The 18,534-nt window shown below is 32.5% G+C and overlaps 1 protein-coding gene across 1 annotated transcript; it reads left to right on the forward strand.

Moving 5' to 3' along the window:
- Positions 1 to 9,963: 9,963 nt before the first annotated feature.
- On the forward strand, positions 9,964 to 16,869 carry LOC129975880 (uncharacterized). Its single transcript, XM_056089143.1, has 2 exons — positions 9,964 to 11,795; positions 15,928 to 16,869. The coding sequence occupies exons 1-2, from the start codon at positions 10,322 to 10,324 to the stop codon at positions 16,521 to 16,523; spliced, it is 2,070 nt and encodes a 689-aa protein (XP_055945118.1). The 5' UTR covers positions 9,964 to 10,321; the 3' UTR covers positions 16,524 to 16,869.
- Positions 16,870 to 18,534: the final 1,665 nt, after the last annotated feature.

An 18,534-nucleotide genomic window follows, 5' to 3' on the forward strand; every position in this document is an offset into this window, starting at 1 on the left:
GAAAAGCATGATAAGTTAAAAAAATTTATTTTCAAGAGTAATTTAAAAATAAAGAAAAACATTAAGTATTTAATCAAAAATTTTTTAGATGCATTCGGATTTAGCAAGAATTAATATTAAAATTTTTTTTCAAATTCATTAGAATCTAGCAAGAATTACAATAGTATGAAAAGTTTTTCAGATTCATTAGGATTTAGTAAGAAAAATAGAAATTAGTAAGATTTAAGATTAAATTTTTAGTAAGAATTAATATTAAATTTTTAGTAAGAATTAATATTAAATTTTCAGTAAGGATCAATTTTAAATTTTTAGTAAGAATTAATATTAAATTTTCAGTAAGAATCAATTTTAAATTTTTAGTAAGAATCAATTTTAAATTTTTAGTAAGAATCAATTTTAAATTTTTAGTAAGAATTAATATTAAATTTTCAGTAAGAATTAATATTAAATTTTTAGTAAGAATTAATATTAAATTTTCAGTAAGAATTAATATTAAATTTTTAGTAAGAATTAATATTAAATTTTCAGTAAGAATCAATATTAAATTTTTAGTAAGAATTAATATTAAAAAATTTTCAGATTTATTAAAATTTAGCGAGAATTAATATTAAAAATTTGTCCTAACTGTCAAGAATTCACATCTTATTCACCATCATTGCTTATCTAAAAAACGTTTTATATTAAAAATTAATTCTATAATTTAAGTACACGGTGTTTTAAAATGATATTTAGGCGAGAGAAAAAAATTGAATTTCAGTTGTAAATATAAAAGTCTGAGATATTTTTAAATATTACCTCTATCTTCATATTCAGAAAGCATAGTTTTTATGGCCAGACCGTGTTGCTCATAAGCAAATTTCTGCCATATGGAGGATTTGAATATTTCCTGTTTGTACATCCAAATGAAATCCTCCACTTTTCGCATTAATACAGTATCTTGATATTTATCAGCTAGCATCAATACGTCATAAACATTGTCAATTTTAATATATTTTAATAAGTGTGAGCAACTTAAAAGTCTCAGTCGTTGTACTTGGTATCTGTCAGCTGCACAATACAGATCAATTACTGTATCCCATTCGAGATCTTCAAAGCCATCTGTATAAAGGAAGCTGATAAATACTTCCAAAGTAGCATCCTCGATATCGTCTATCTCAATGCAATCATTTTTTATTTCTTTTACCACACCCGTAAGCATGTTCAAGAATACACGAGAACGGGCACATAGCACGGTTTTGTGGGCTGAAAACGATTTCTTTCTGGTTTTCAGTTCCACGTCACAAAGTACTTGTTCTCTATACAATTCCCAAAGACATTCAATAACACTTGTGACATTTATTAGTTTTTCACTCGCAACTGTCCTAACTATAAAATTCGAAACAAAATCTAACATTCTGTGTGGACAATCTTCTTCGATTTTCTTACACACCTCCCCTGTCGAATAGACACATTCGATTTTAAGTTCGAAATCACTCGCATCTAACTGATCACTTTTCGTATAAGGCAACATGTTTGAAAATGGTAGAAGCAATAACTGCGTATGCGGCTCGCCAAACCAGAAAGTTAGGTGTTCGCATAAAAACCTGTCGTTTCTTTTATCAACAAAGGACAATTTAAGAGTGGAAGACTTCATTTGGTTTGTTTTTATTGGAGCAATTTTGATGCTGAGTCTGTCTTTATAGAACCATATACCAACTGAAATTTAGTTTTCATTCTGACACTTCGATTTTATAAAAACTTTTTGAATCACCGCACTTGTGGGGCTGATGTTTTCGACTAAAGACAGCCGTTCTATCGTCAGTCGAGTTTGTCCAAAGCTTTGTCCGAATTCATCAACATCTTTGTTCCTTTTCCACATTCTGCACTGCAACGTTAAAATGTCTTGTGGTAAATAAAAATCCTTTCTTCGATCAAAAACTTCATGTCGTTTCATGAAACATGACTCCCCACATCCAACATATCCACTATTCGCGAAAGTTTTAAAAGCCTCTAGTATGAAACATAAATGCGATTTTGATGTGTCTGCGGATATGCAAGAGAATTCAAAATTGACAGCTATGATTCTGGAAACACTATCTTTCTCTCTACTTAGGTTCAAGCTTAAAAAATCACTGTCATCACGTCCTCTGGGATATAACTTTAAAGACCAAGCAGAATTTTGCATCGGGTCTGCAATAAATGTCGGGCTGACTATATAGTCCCCTGTTTTATGCCAAGAATAGCTGATGTTTTCAATACTCCATGTGAAGATAAATTCTTTCATTTCTTTTCCTATTTGAAGTATTCCTTCCTTAAAAGCTAACTCTTAAACCTTTAGTAAATTGATCTGTTGTTAGTAGTCTAAAGAGTTGCTTTGAAATAAAACATTTTTGCTTTCTGTTCCGTAAACTGTCAGTAATCTGAACGCCTCCCTTCTTTGTCTATCTAGAAATAAACTTCAAATTACATAAAAGATAAACTATCATGTTTTTTTTCCTGTTTGTTTTTTTGCGTCATAGGTTTATCTCTCCTTTTTGTACTAAAGATGAAAATAAAAAAAAGAAGGGATAAAAATATAAAAGCCTGCCAGTATCCATAATTTGTTTTTGAGTATCAAAATTACTTTCGCTTCTTGATGAAATTTATAGAGTCAGTATCTGGAAAACCGAACTTCGCTCGCCCATCAGTTTTTTTCTGTAAAATTGTGGTTTTTTTGGAGTAAATATCTTTCCGTCTTCTACTGAAGATGAGAATAAAAAAAAAAAGGATAAAAATATAAAAGTCTGCCAGTATCCATAATTTGTTTTTGAGTATCAGATTTACTTCCGCTTCTTGATGAATTTTATAGAGTCGGTATCTGTAAAACCGAACTTTGCCCATCAGTTTTTTTTTGTAAAATGGTCGTTTTTTTGGAGAGAATATCTCTCCTTCGTCTACTGAAGATGAGAATAAAAAGAAAAGAGATAAAAATATAAAAGCCTGCCAGTATCCATAATTTGATTTTGAGTATCAAATTTACTTTCGCTTCTTGATGAACTTTATAGAGTCGGTATCTGTAAAACCGTTTCTCGCAAATCATTTTTTTTCTGTGAAATTGTGGTTTTTTTGAGAAAATATCTGTCCTTCGTCTACTGAAGATGAGAATAAAAAGAAAAGAGATAAAGATATAAAAGCCTGCCAGTATCCATAATTTGATTTTGAGTATCAAATTTACTTTCGCTTCTTGATGAACTTTATAGAGTCGGTATCTGTAAAACCGTTTCTCGCAAATCATTTTTTTTCTGTGAAATTGTGGTTTTTTTGAGAAAATATCTGTCCTTCGTCTACTGAAGATGAGAATAAAAAGAAAAGAGATAAAGATATAAAAGCCTGCCAGTATCCATAATTTGTTTTTGAGTATTAAATTTACTTTCGCTTCTTGATGAACTTTATAGAGAAGGTATATGTAAAACCGTTTCTCGCAAATCATTTTTTTTTCTGTAAAATTGTGGTTTTTTGGAGAAAATATCTGTCCTTCGTCTACTGAAGATGAGAATAAAAAGAAAAGAGATAAAGATATAAAAGCCTGCCAGTATCCATAATTTGTTTTTGAGTATTAAATTTACTTTCGCTTCTTGATGAACTTTATAGAGAAGGTATATGTAAAACCGTTTCTCGCAAATCATTTTTTTTTCTGTAAAATTGTGGTTTTTTGGAGAAAATATCTGTCCTTCGTCTACTGAAGATGAGAATGAAAAGAAAAGAGATAAAAATATAAAAGCCTGCCAGTATCCATAATTTGTTTTTGAGTATCAAATTTACTTTCGCTTCTTGATGAACTTTATAGAGTCGGTATCTGTAAAACCGTTTCTCGCCCATCATTTTTTTTTCTGTAAAATTGTGGTTTTTTGGAGAAAATATCTCTCCTTCGTCTACTGAAAATGAGAATAAAAAGAAAAGAGATAAAAATATAAAAGTCTGCCAGTATCCATAATTTGTTTTTGAGTATCAGATTTACTTCCGCTTCTTGATGAACTTTATAGAGTCGGTATCTGTAAAACCGAACTTTGCCCATCAGTTTTTTTCTGTAAAATTGTAGTTTTTTTTTTTTTTTTTGGAGAAAATATCTTTTCTTCTGCTGCTGAAGATGAGAATAAAAAAAAGAGAGAAAAATATAAAAGCCTGGCAGTATCCATAATTTGTTTTTGAGTATCAAATTTACTTTCGCTTCTTGATGAAATTTATTTAGTCAGTATCTAGAAAACCGAACTTCGCCAATCAGTTTTTTTCTGTAAAATTCTCGTTTTTTTGGAGAAAATATCTCTCCTTCGTCTACTGAAGATGAGAATAAAAAGAAAAGCGATAAAAATATAAAAGCCTGCCAGTATCCATAATTTGTTTTTGAGTATCAAATTTACTTTCGCTTCTTGATGAAATTTATTTAGTCAGTATCTAGAAAACCGAACTTTGCCCATCAGTTTTTTTTCTGTAAAATGGTCGTTTTTTTGGAGAGAATATCTCTCCTTCGTCTACTGAAGATGAGCATAAAAAGAAAAGAGATAAAAATATAAAAGCCTGCCAGTATCCATAATTTGTTTTTGAGTATCAAATTTACTTTCGCTTCTTGATGAAATTTATTTAGTCACTATCTAGAAAACCGAACTTCGCCCATCAGTTTTTTTCTGTAAAATTGTCATTTTTTTGGAGAAAGTATCTCTCCTTCGTTTACTGAAGATGAGAATAAAAAGAAAAGCGATAAAAATACAAAAGCCTGCCAGTATCCATAATTTGTTTTTGAGTATCAAATTTACTTTCGCTTCTTGATGAAATTTATTTAGTCAGTATCTAGAAAACCGAACTTTGCCCATCAGTTTTTTTCTGTAAAATTGTCGTTTTTTTGGAGAAAATATCTCTCCTTCTTCTACTGAAGATGAGAATAAAAAAAAAAGAGATACAAATATAAAAACATGTTAATATTTATAATTTTTTTAGAATATCAAATTTATTTACAAATTTTACTTTCGCTTCTTAATGAAATTTATCGAGTCAATATTTGTAAAACCAATCTCACTCGGCAGTTGTTTTTTTTTTGTAAAACGGTGTTTTTTCGGAAAAAATATTTAGGTACGAATCACATACTGATTATATATGGATATTTTTCAATCTTACCTACATATGAACTTGTCATTTAAATAAAAAAAAAATCACGAATGCACTTAGTTTAACATGTTGTGCGAAACAATCTGCCATGTTAAAATACTCAGTTTATCTATCATTTCTTATATTTTTGAACTTAACTCAGTTTTATCATGGTTAGTTTAGTTCAGTTATATTAACGTCCCGTTTGAAGCAACACTAGGGCTATTTTGGGATGGACCTCGTAATTTTTGAACCACGGTCAGATGACGAGGTCGACACCTGACTTAGCACCCCCCTCTCACCACCACACTACACCACCGAGAGGACGTTTGGTCATCGGTGGAATCGGGTCTTAAACCTTAAACCCTCGGGTTCCGAAGCCGAGAACTTACCACCAGGCCACAGTGGCCCCTATTTTTATCATAGTGAAATAGGATATGAGATGGAACTATATGTCAGCATGAGAGCAGATAGAAAAGAGCTCGTTATATTAAGAGTTATATTAGAGTTAATTAAGCTAGTTATATTAGAGTTAGTTATATTTAAAATGTTTGTGTGTGCTTAAAATCGCTTTTTTTCAGAAAAGACACCTATATAGATAAAATTAAAAACAATTAATATTAATTATAAATACACAAGTAAAAAATAATGCAAAAGTCAGGACTCGAACCGAGGACCCGCAGCACAAGCGTCAACCACTATACTGCACTGCCTACACTTCGAAACGGAAGTTGAATATCCTTATTCTAATTGCTAGTTAAAATATTTTTTTTTTAGGTAAAATCGTATTTTTTCATGAAAGACAACTATATTGATAAACTTAAAAAGTAAAACTCTTATCTAAATATAAAATTTGATCAAAATCGTTGGAGCTGTTTCCGAGATACACGGAATAAATAAATTTATATAGATATGTAAGTATTGTTCGTTAAAGGTTATAAGATATAGTTTTTGACTGTCTAACAGTGTTTCAGATGGTTCCCAGATAAAATATCATTACCAGAATATACACTTTTTTTTTACTCTGCAATGACGTTTCGAGTGATTGCAAGCAATCAAATCAGTACCAGATGTAACAATTTTTTTCCGATTCATAGTTTATTTTCTCTTTAATTTAGTTCAACAAAATAGTTTTTTTTTTAAATTCCTTTAATAAAAGAAAAAAATTGCAAAGAATAAAAATTCAAAAATCACTCAACGTTACCAAGAACCTACATAATTTTTAATCAAAAAATATCTTTGAAAAAAAAAAAGAAGAAAACTTGACATGCTTCCAATCAGGCAAAATCGAACAACGTTATTTTAAATTTTAAACGCATATGATTATTTTAAATTTAGATATACGTATATGATTCTCCGTGAAACTCGGGCCGCTGTGATCTGGTGGTAAGGTACGGCTTTGGAACCTGAAGGTTTTAAATTCGAAACCAAATTCTACAGAGGAACCATCATGTAAGCGGGTATGACGCACTTTAAATCCGTTGAGGGTTGAGGGTTAAAATATACGAGGGTCAGTCAAAAAAATAAAGGGACTTTTGCAATTTCTTTTTCCAGTGTTTGGTAATACTGATAGTACCCAGGGCTGAATTAGTGTAGTCGGCAACACTTCTATGCAACTTGTCACTTCTTATTTCAGCGTTAGTCGTTTAACTGTAACAAACAGTTAAATATGGAAGCTCGTTTTGTCGATCTGTACCAAGGAGGAAATGTGAACAACGATTTTCTTTTTGTTTGTGGTTAAACCTGTTAAAATTATTCGTCTAAGGCAAGCGCAGTATCGTCACAACTGTTTCTCGCGAAGCATGATCCACGAATGGATAGAGCGCTTGAATTCTGGGTAGAATTTCTTTATGTCACGACGAAAGACCCAGCAGACGATCCACATGAACCAATAAGGACAATTTGAAAGTCGTTGAGAGTATGATGATGGAAAACAGACGAATCAAAATTATGTAAATTTTACGGCCGGCCGAAACAATAAAGGAATTGGGATTCGAAGTACTGGGACACACGCTATACAGCTCAGATCTGACTCAACGCAATTTTCATATGTTTGAACTATTGAAGGTGGGCCGTGGTGGCCTCGGGGTAAGGTCTCGGCTTGTGAGTCTGAGGGTTTCAGGTTCGAGACCTTATTTCACCGAAGAACCGCCGTGTAAGGGGGTCCGTTGCACTATAAATCCGTCAGGGCCAAACGTCCTCCCGTTGGTGAGGTGAGGTGTGAAGAGAGGGATGCCAGCTCAGATGTCGTCCTCTTCATCTGATCGCGGTTCAGAATTATGAGGTCCATCCCAAAATATTCATAGTGTTGCTTTAAAACGGCACGTTAATATAACTAAACCAAACTAAATCGCCGTGAAATTCAGCAGTCACCTTAACGGTATAATAGACAATGTCCTCGAAATTTACAACAGAATTCATACTCTTTTAATCCTATAATGATGGCTCAAGTGATTTCTGGTAATCAAATGCTTTTTACCTGAGTTTATGGTATTTAATCCCACAAAGACGGCTCGGTTTGGTTTGGTTTGATTATATTAACGTCCCGTTTGAAGCAACACTAGGGCTATTTTGAGACGGATCTCGTCATTTTGAACCGCGGTCAGATGACGAGGACGACACCTGAGCTGGCACCCCGCTCTCCACACCACACCAGCGGGAAGACAAAGAAGGCTCGGATAATTTCGGCCGATTAAATGCTTCCATTACCAGGCCCATTCTCTTATAACAACACTCTGATAATGACGGTTCCGACAATTTCGGACCTTCACACGTTTATCATCACATTTTTTTAAACATTTAAAAACGTTTCGGATGGTTTCGGGTGATAAAATGTTTATCATTATCAGAATTGGCATATTTTTAATCCCATAATGACGGTTTATAAAATGCTATAATTGAAAGAGCTCACCCTTTTAAAATCCCATAATAACGGCTAAGTTAGATTCGGAAAACCAAATGCTTTGAAACTCACAGTAATGGTTTGGATGATTTCAGATGATCAAATGCTGATAATTATCATATTTTGTACCCTTTTTACCTTGTGATGACGGTTCGGGCAGTTTCGAGCGAAAAATGTTTAGTATTACCAAAATTTGCCATTTTTTATAACCTTATGATGACGGTTCAGGTGGTTTCGAGGAGTTAAAATGTTTAGTATTACCAATATTAGGGTAACCGTCAAAACATGTTAATTTAGTATTGTATCTTTTTAACATTGTTATGACGGTTCAGGTGGTTTACAGCAATTAGAGTCTTTTCAATTAATGGCGGGGAAAATAATTAAATTGTTTAAGTTTCAAAACACTAGCACGCATTTATCTGTTTTCGGAGCAAGAAAATTTGTATTAATCTTTTTGTTTTTATTTTGGCGTTAACCAATTATTTGCTATGTCTCCGAACCAATGCATTTGTATTGAATCGCTTTATAAAATAAATTTTTTTGAGATACACGTCAAATAATTTTTAGCAGAACTCATCAGAAATTGCATTTTTATCTTTCACTTTTAGGGTAATTTCATGTTCAGAAACAGATAAATCAAAATTCCAAAAATTCGGTTTTTGAACTCGGGAGTGGGTGGGGATAAAATGTGAATCGTCAAAATCTGAAATTCAAATTTTTCAAAAATTGCAATATTTTCTCTGTGTGTACTTCGTATTGGAGAAAATAAAAACTTATAGGCATATTTAACTAATTAATGAAAATTACAGCCTATAAAAATATATAATTGATCTTTGCTTCAAAAAACGAAAAGTAATTCGGAAAGTAGGTATTAGAGATTTACAAAAGAAAAAAAAAAAAAAAAAAAAAAAAAAAAAGAGGGGTAGTGGGAGGAAGAATAGAGGGAGAGGAAGAGAGCGAATCGAATCAACAACAAATTAAAATTGTTGCAAATTCAAGCATTTTAACAAACCAAGTTCTATTGAAATAACAATTTTATTTTTATGGGGGCATGTGTTCAAATGCTAAGTTTGAGAGTGCTGTTTTGAAGCTTTTTTTAGTTAATTTAATTTTAATTCTTTTTATTTTTGACAGAAATCCAAGTTAAAGAGATAAATCTGTAAAGAAACATCTCATCGATTCCTTTTTTTGAAGTTAAGGATATTTCCCTCCTATTTGATGAAGCTCAAGCCTCCTATGATGAAGCTCAAGCAAAAAAAGAAGAAAAGGATTGAATTTTCCAATAATGAATTTCGTTCTAAAATATTCTAATTTCAGAATAGCACACTGGCAAAGAAAAATAAAGACTATTATGTCTATTGGGCGTCCAAATATTAAGTTTAAGAATAAAAGTATTACATTTTATTTTAATTCTTTTTTTGATGTAAGTTCAAATTAAGAAGATGAAACTCTAATAAAATATTCCATTAGTTTACCTCCCACGCTAATCTCAAAAAGCAAAAGGAACAAAGGATTGTGTTTACTAGGAATAATTTCATTTTAAAGGATCCAAAATACAGGAAAAAACAAAGAGCAAGCATTGTCTATTATAGCAACTGGGCGTTCAAAACCTAAGTTTTAGATTGTAGATCGTGGAATTTATATATTATTTTTATTTTCTTTTCTTTGATGGAAATCCAAGTTAAAGTGAAAGAACTGTAAGGGAATATTTCATTAGTTTATTTTTTGACGCCATTTCTGAGGTAGCCAAAGAGGATTTTAATTTTATTTTAAAGGATTCGAAATTCAGAACACATATTGATAAGAAAATCATTACTATTATGACAATCGGATGTCCAAATACTAAATACTGATTTAATTTTATTTAATTCTTTTTTAATGGCAACCCAATTTGAGGAAATAAAATTGTGACGAAATATTTTATTAATTTATCTTTTCCGCCTCATTTTAATTCTTTTCCCGTGTAGCTAAAGAAGAAAAGTTTTGATCTTGCTAGCAGTTATTGAAGCAGAATTTTATTTCGAAAGAACTCTTCGGAACCCAAACAAACCTTCAAATTATTGAATTTTATTTTTTTGTTAAAAAAAGGATTGAATGATTTGACTTTAATTAATCAAATCAAATTTGAGCTTCATCATAGTTTTGAAACAGCTTGTTATTTTATATTTGAAGCCTTCCAAAGTCCATTTTTGTGGCAAGAAGTAAGAAACTTGGTTTGTTGGAAGTTAAAAGGAATGACCGATTTGTAAGAATTCGAATCATCGACTCATTGGATATGAATTTTTGATTCAAAATAAAGCGATATTTCTACTTGGAGAAACAATGAAGACATTTCACTTCTTTTGGAGTATTGAAAATATAAGTTATGCCTGGCACCAACCAGGGAGGCCGATAGTTAGTCCGGAATTCTGTTGCAAGCCGTTTGGATTTACACTTTGGACTTTAGAATTATATCCCAGAGGTGTAGATAACAGTGATTTCTTTAGTTTAAATCTATGCAGAAGCGAAGACGGTGGTCCCGATAATTTATCTTTAAATATTAAATTTTCTTGCATGTCTACCGATAGATCAGAGCTGCATTCTGTTTTCATTCCCCAAACTTTTACAAATTTTAAAAATAATGGATTTTCCACATATGGGGAGGAGTGTTTTATACAGAGATATGAAGTATTAGGTCGAAAACGGGCTTTGTATGTGCCACGAGACACACTTGAGTTGCGCTGCCAAATGTGGCTGGCTGATGGGAATGCTCCTGAATTCGACGAATGTTACGGGTTCACTCGATTGATGGTACAGCGAATACCGCGGAGGGATGTTCATATTGATTTTGAGAATGCGCTTGAGAAATCTTTTCCGATTCAATCCGTACGCAGAAATAATAAAACGTTGATGGTCTTTAGCTTTATACCTCATGGTGAAGTGATGGACGTGGGAATAATTCCAGTCACTGAAGAACTCATGAAATACTCTACTTGTAAAATGTCCATTGTGAACGAAAAGACGGGAAGAAAAATATTCGATTGCACAAGGCATTTCTTTGGCTGTCCAAAGAAAACTGAATGGAGATTTCCCTTTGTGGACAAGATGCCGCCTGCAGAAAAAGAAATTTCAGAAAAATATCATTATGAGATTTCAGTCGAGTTAGCCTATTCAACAGGCGAAGACCAAAAAGCAATAGAGCAGAATCGCCCAATCAGAGCTCCAGAATTTTTTTCGAATTATGTCGTTCGTTACACCCCCTATGGACAATTACAAGATCTGTCAAATGTTTCTGATGATTTGTGGAAAATGTATACAGAACAAGTTCTTTGTGACGTGGAACTGAAAAGTCGAAATAAATCCCTTTTTGCCCACCAATTCGTGCTGTGTGCCCGTTCCACTGTATTCTCGATAATGCTGAGCGGCGAAATGAAAGAGAAGATGGAGAGATGCATTGAGATCGAAGATATTACACCTGAATCTTTGGGAGAATTCCTCAAATTCCTTTACACCAATTCCTTTACTTTTTTCACATGGAAAACGCTCATGGAGCTTTATTACGCAGCTGATAAATACAGTATAGAAAGACTGAAGCTTTTATGTTGTTCTCATTTTTTAAAGAATATCAATGTTAAAAACGTTTTTGAATTATTATTCCTGGCTGACAGGCATCAAGATAGCGAATTGAGACGGAGGGTGGATCAATTTATTTGGGAAAACGACGAGACGATATTTACTTCCTCTAGGTGGAAGCACTTAACTATCGAGCAACCAAAGCTAGTTATACAAACTATGCTCTCGAAATACAATGAAAAAGGTAATTTTATTTCTAACATTTTTAAATGCTTATTTTTGTGTTATGTTTGAGCTTTTCGTCATAACCTTTTCAAAATCCCTTAACTGTTTTAAAAGTATTGAAATATTTATTGTGATGATTGGTTTTTTAATAAACTAGTCGCTTTTGGCGACCAGTTTCTTCACCAAAGTTATTAAATTATTAGGCAGTTATCTTATTAATATGGATAATAACTAATTGCATTTCTTTAAAGAAAACTTTTAATCTAGTTATTTAACACGACTAAAACTAATGAATTCAATTAGTTTACTGCAATTTACAAGGCGTATATATTAAGAAATAAAAAGCAAAAATGAAAATCCTACTACGGATTGTATGATAGGCAAAAGCACGTGCTTGAGTGTTTTGATGTAGAGTTCGAATCCAGAGAAACATTGTTTCTGATAGTGTATCAAATTGAACTAAAATATTATTAAATGAAAAATTGCTCGAAAATGATTTTGAAAAAGGTATTTATATTTTTAAAAAGGTATTTTTTAGTCTTAAGACAAAGTATTTTTTATAAGATAATTATTTTGGAAGATATGAATATCAATTTCCGAATGCAAGTCATAGCGATTACAATTAGATTTAAAATTAATGTACGGGAACTAAAATTGAAAAACATTTGGGCCATTTCTCGCCAAATATAATTGTGACAATTTTTGGTTGCAACTTTAAAAGCCGTTTGTCAGCATTACTTGTATGCATCCAGGATCGCAGACTTGTAGAAAGTTTTTGGCTGACTGGCAAGATTTTGATGTTCTTGGCGAGGAATCGTACATTAATAAACACTTAAAAGTCTCATCATGATTACTTATGACAACAGTTAAGCTTATATTTGCGCTTCATTGAAGTTTTTGTGGAGCAATCTTAATTTAACCCCCTTCTTCGCCAAGTTGGCGATAACACCAACTTGGTTAGTCTGTTCAAGATAGTTAGTCTAGAAATCCTCCGAAAAACACGGCACAAGCTCATGGTTGGTGATTTTTGAAAAGTGCGCCAACTTTTGTTTATATCTTCTTTCTTCTGATTGAATGATGTCCTCTTTGGTGACATGGCGAATTATCTTAACAACATTTCTAAGAATATTTTGCATCTCCATTAATTAGCTAAGCGAAGCGTTTGATTCATTAAACTGTAAAAATGCTCGGATTAAGTGAAGAATAGTGTGCTCCCGAGTTTGTCGCCAATATTGCAACCCATCGGATCGCTCTTCTAGCAACCCTAATGCTGTTTTGTTTACTATTTTTTGCAATGGTTGAGTTGTACATAAACTACAACTATATTATAAAAAATGTTAAATTAAAAATATTAAAAAAATGTCGATTAAAGATTTTAATTTTGCTCTTTATTATAATTAAAAGTTTATTAAATAAAGTTAAACTTATAATTAAGATACTTTCTTCTTTTTTTTAATGTGAAAACGAGCAGAAAATATTTTTTCTTTTGCAATTTTTAATTTTCATTATGCGCTTTAAAAAATCGTCTGCATTCTCACTTTAAAAGACAGCTGCGATGGAATTCTTCGCAGTTCTCGTAATTCTTTTGGTGTTCTAACGGTTGGTTCTCTTCACAATTTGTTATGTCGGGAGTATTTCGAACCTATAGAATGGATGAAGGGTGAGTTAAATATGTATATTTATATTTTTTTACGAGTTGATGAAGTTAGAAAAGGATGCTTGTTTGAAATTTTGTATTGAGAATGGTTTGATATCGAACCGGCAGAATGGATGAAGGGTGATTGGAATATATTTTTTTACGAGTTGATGAAGTTGGGAAAAGGATGTTTGTTTGAAATTTTGTATGGAGAATGTTCCTTCTTTCTCCGTTCTTTCTTTTCTTTTGGTTATGTATTGTTTCTGTTATCCACACAGTCCTTATATTCAATATGCTGGCGAAGCTACTGGGTTCCCGCTCCCGCTGCTCGCGAAGCCGTAGGATGCTTTTTTAAGTTAAAAAAATTCTGCCCGGTGCCTTCTACAGAATCCGAAGGACAGATGCTATAGAAGAGGCATCGAGCAGTATGGGAAGAAAAAAAAACAATGCTTATCAGTAAAAAGTCCTAATTATATGGCGGGAAATGGTAACCGTAACTGTTCCGCGGAAGTATTTGCTTATTTTGTCCGCCATCTTTATTGGCGACTTTGTATTGTTGGCGCAGCAGGGTGCACACTATAATTCACTTTTACCAAATGATCAATGAATAAAGCAGTCTGAAATTCGAATGGTGTTTTGTTGATATTTTAACTGTTGCCATTGGGAAATTAGTAATAAGCTCGATTTCTCTGACACATTCGTTAGTTTTATATATATATAGTATCCATTTCTAATAGTGACTTCAAGTGGAATGTTTTTCAGGAAGAATAATTTTGATGTTAAATGTCTTACTTCGTAATTGATCCTAATAAACTGATGGAGAAATATCTAACAAATTTTCTATTAAAGGTTCGTAGAAAACTCTTGGAATTGATCCGGCTTTTATTTCGAGAGATTAGATACCATTAATGTAATCTTCAGGTGTTTTCTTTCTTTTTTTGTTGCTGTATATTTTCTTGCCCATAAAAATGATTATATTAAATACAGTTAGATCTAGAATTTTTATTCTTTGAAAGTAAATATGTTATTGCAGATATTATCATTTTGCTTAAATTGTTGACTTTCTGATGTGCAGAGTTTAAAAAAGGTATCCAGGTAAACGGGGAACTGCGCAATCGTCAAAAAATTCGAATTCTGGAATCTGAAGAATTCAGAATGATGTTATTATCAGAATTCCTTCAAATCGAATATGCAAAAATACTCTCTGCATAGGGACTGAAAGCTTAAAAAAATCATATGTTCAAAAGTAAAAGTACGAATTTAATCCTAACTTCCATTGAATCGATAGCAGCTGTTTATGTATCAAGAGATACATTTGAACATATTGTGCAGGCCTGACTAATTGGACTATAGAACTAAGGCATACTACTGTTCAATAAGAGCCTTAAAATTTACTTTACAGATTTAGTTTAATTCTGAAGGAAGATATTTCATCACTTTAAATTTTAAGCGTTATTAATGTTTGTATTTCAGTCTTCACATTTTATAACGTTAAACAAACATGGTTGTCAATTAAAATAATTTTTATTCAGTTATTTTTTAAAATTTTTAGTACATTTATCATAAAAGTAAATAATTAAATTTATATTTGATATTGAATAGTGGAATCGCACTCATATAATTTTGTTAAAAATACAATTTTTTAAAATATTATAAGCATTTTGTTAGGTTGATATGAGGCCTTGATGGCCTGGTGGTGAGGTCTCGACTTCGGAACCGGAGGGTTTCAGATTCGAGAATCAATTCAATCGTAGAACAGTCGTGTAAGCGTGCCTCGTGCACAGCTAAGTCCCTTGGGGCCACACGCCCCTCCCCCATCACTGGAGTGCGGAAGCTTGGGGAGGGGGCGCCACCTCAGGTTTCGTTCACGCCACTTGACCGCGGTTTAGAATTATGAGATTCGGCCGAAAATAACCTTAGTCTTAATATAACTGAACTGAAATTAGGCTGATATTTCATTGAATAAAGTCACTGAAGTTCCGAGTTTTGACTCTGATTTAGTGTCAAATTAATTTCGCCAATTGATCAACTTATAACTTTAAACGAACACGAATGTCAATTCAAATAATTTTTATTCAGTAATTGTTTGAATTCTTAGTGCTTCTATAATAAAAGTAAAAGATTTATATTTGATATAGGATGGTGGAAGTGCACTTGTAAAATCTTATTAAAAATAGTTCTTTAAAATATTATAAGCATATTGTGTTGATATCTCATTGAAGCAAGTCCCTTAAATTCTGAGTTTTGACTCTGATTTAGAGTGGTATTGATTTAGTCAGGATGTTTACTTTGTTAAATGAAGCCTCTAGTTTAGTATAATACAGAATGAAATTTAACTTAGACCTGAATTTTAGAATTAATTACATGTAATCACTTCAATTACAACAGAAATGCCTGGGAAAAAATGAAAGCTTTTATTGTGTTAACTGATCAATAAAAGGATATTTTACAGTAATTCTTCTTTTCTGCTTAAACTTGACTCCATACATATGATTTCATCTTTATTTCGTTTCAGTAAATCAAAATCCTCCTGGAACATATGAAAACAGGATATCTTTTGGTCTTGATATTCATGACGAATTCAAGTCCTTCTATGAAAGTCAAATGTTTTGTGATATTGTCATCAAAACTGCAGGCACTAAATTCCCCGCCCATAAAACTGTCCTCTGTGCTAGTTCCTCTACTTTCAAGGAGATCTTCACAAAGGATTTGAAAGACGAACCAACTGATCTTTTTGAGATGACAGATTTTGACGATAATACCGTTTCTCAAATGTTGCTATTTCTGTACACCGACTCTTTAGAAGATCTGCAATGGCATACTGCTATGAAGCTGTACGACTTGGCAAATGTGTACAAAATTCAAAGATTGAAGATTCACATCTCGTGCTTCTTCCTGAAGAATTTGAGGGTGCCAATTGCCAGCAATCTTCTGTTGTTTGCGCATGAGCGCAGCGATAATGCGCTCAGGGCAGCTGTGGAAGATTACATTTTATTATATCATGAAGAGGTATTTGGATCCGACGAGTGGGCTAAAGTTGTCGAAACTAATTCCGTTTTGGCTCTCGAAATAATGCAAGCAAAATTTAGAAAAAATAAGACTTGTTTATAATCATTTTGCAAATTTAATATATATTTCGCAGCATTATGTCTTCTAATTTTCTGCTTAAAAAACGATCTACAACTCGAGAAGGTTCAAGTTCTAACAAATTTTAAAAACTTCATTTATTTGTAAATCTTAATGATATTTTAATTTTCAATTTCTAATCAGACGAATTTTCTATTTTCTCCCTTTTTTTTATTTTTTATTGAAATCGAATATTTTCCAACAAAATATTGTATCAAATAATTTGTTATTTATTACTGTGACTGATATTATGACATTGATCTGTCTTTTATAAATTCTAAAACATTAAATTATTTGAGTTTATGTGCAAATAAATTCTTATTGGTTATTAGCGGTCTTTGCCTTTGAATTTGTTTCAATTTAACCAGCATTTCTAAAAATTCTAATAGTGTTCTTGATTTTAGCTGGAAATACGATGCCGATACAGCAATACTAAAAAATAAACCAGAAAATAAAATCAATAAATTATATTTAATATTATTTATGGTCTCCCCAAAGCTTTCTCGAAGTCTGGATATATCATTATATCGCTTTCAGTTATCACCTGTGGGGAATTGTGATGAGCGAGGATATACCTGGGACCTTGTGGTTCGCAGTCCAGTAACATGACCACGATACAAAAGCAACTGCTCGGGTAGCGTAGCTGTTATCTGGCTTATAAGGTTCACCACAGTACTCTCCCTCCAGTGAGTCGGAGGTGAGACGAACGATATGGCTGTTGAGTGGTGATATATTAGCTGTTGATTCTAATTCGCTTGTACCCATTTGAGTAGCGCCAAGCGTTATTGCGAGTGTGTATGGGTGAGTGGTTGCTTATGCTATTGCTGTGTCAAGGGAGTCTGACGACTTTGATTTGCTGTGGATAGATGGCGCCACAACAGCTACACGAAGAATGACGGTTCATCGTCCGAGGTCACCAATAGGGCGAATTGAGATGCGCGAGGATAGAACCCGGGACCTTGTGGTTCGTAGTCCTATAACATGACCACGATACAAAAGCAATTTCTCGGGTAGCGTAGCTGTTATCTGGCTTATAAGATTCACCACAATGGCGATACAACAATACTGAAAAATAAAATCAATAAATTATATTTAAAATAAACCAGCGGTAGTAGTCTCCTTAACGCCTTCTCGAAAGTACTCTAATAAAGATGTTATCCCAGAGAACGCATTGGCGTACAATTGTTATACGAAACACAATATTAACTTTTGGCGAGAATTTAGTATTTTTACTAACTTTATTGTGTTATCATTGGCGAGTTATTTGGCGATTAATCCCAGGCATCGAGTTAATAGTATCTGAATATCGAATTTGTTTTAGATGCGTTTTTCCCAATCGATTGAAACAAATTTGACACAAAGCTACACTTGCAGTCATAAAATCGCATAACAAATTTGATAAATTTAAGTCATTGCGGAATTGAGTTATCGCCTTTTCATGTTTTTAAAAGCATAAAAGTACAGAGACACAGGTTAATCCCACTTTGTATATTTGACGCAAGACTTGACAGATGTCTAGACTATAGATGTTATATATGTGTATGAAATTCTATCCATCTCTTCCTTTTGAAGTTATTCTGTTAACTTATATTCGAACAGCCGAATAGACAGACTTCCTCTTGGCTGATTTTGCTCAAAATTTGATTAAAAGCTACAAATTTGATATAAATACCGTCTATCAAATTTCATCCGTCTGTCCCAAAGCGTTTTTCAATTATTTTTGTTGCATATATATAGACGGATATGTGTTTTTTTTTTTTGTTGTTGTTGGAGAAGACTAAAAGGTGGAAATTTTGTCAAAGTATCAATTTCGAATTTTTTGACTATTATACTTTCTATATACTTCGTATGCGAGAAAGTGAAAACAATAGAAATTTGTTAATAATACAAAATGGAAATTCAACTAAAATAGAATTTTATTCACGTATCTGGAATAATTTTGCGAATGTGTTGAAAGAAGTCATGCGAGATCTTAGAACTCTTATTTATCCCAAGC

The sequence above is a fragment of the Argiope bruennichi genome, chromosome 7 (genome assembly GCF_947563725.1).
Source record: "Argiope bruennichi chromosome 7, qqArgBrue1.1, whole genome shotgun sequence".
NCBI classification, from domain to species: Eukaryota; Metazoa; Arthropoda; class Arachnida; order Araneae; family Araneidae; genus Argiope; species Argiope bruennichi.

Coding starts and splice junctions, on each gene's coding strand:
- LOC129975880 (XM_056089143.1), top strand. CDS start 10,322: ATGAAGACATTTCACTTCTTTTGGAGTATTGAAAATATAAGTTATGCC. Junction 11,796..15,927: donor CTCGAAATACAATGAAAAAG/GTAATTTTATTT, acceptor ATTTCGTTTCAG/TAAATCAAAATCCTCCTGGA.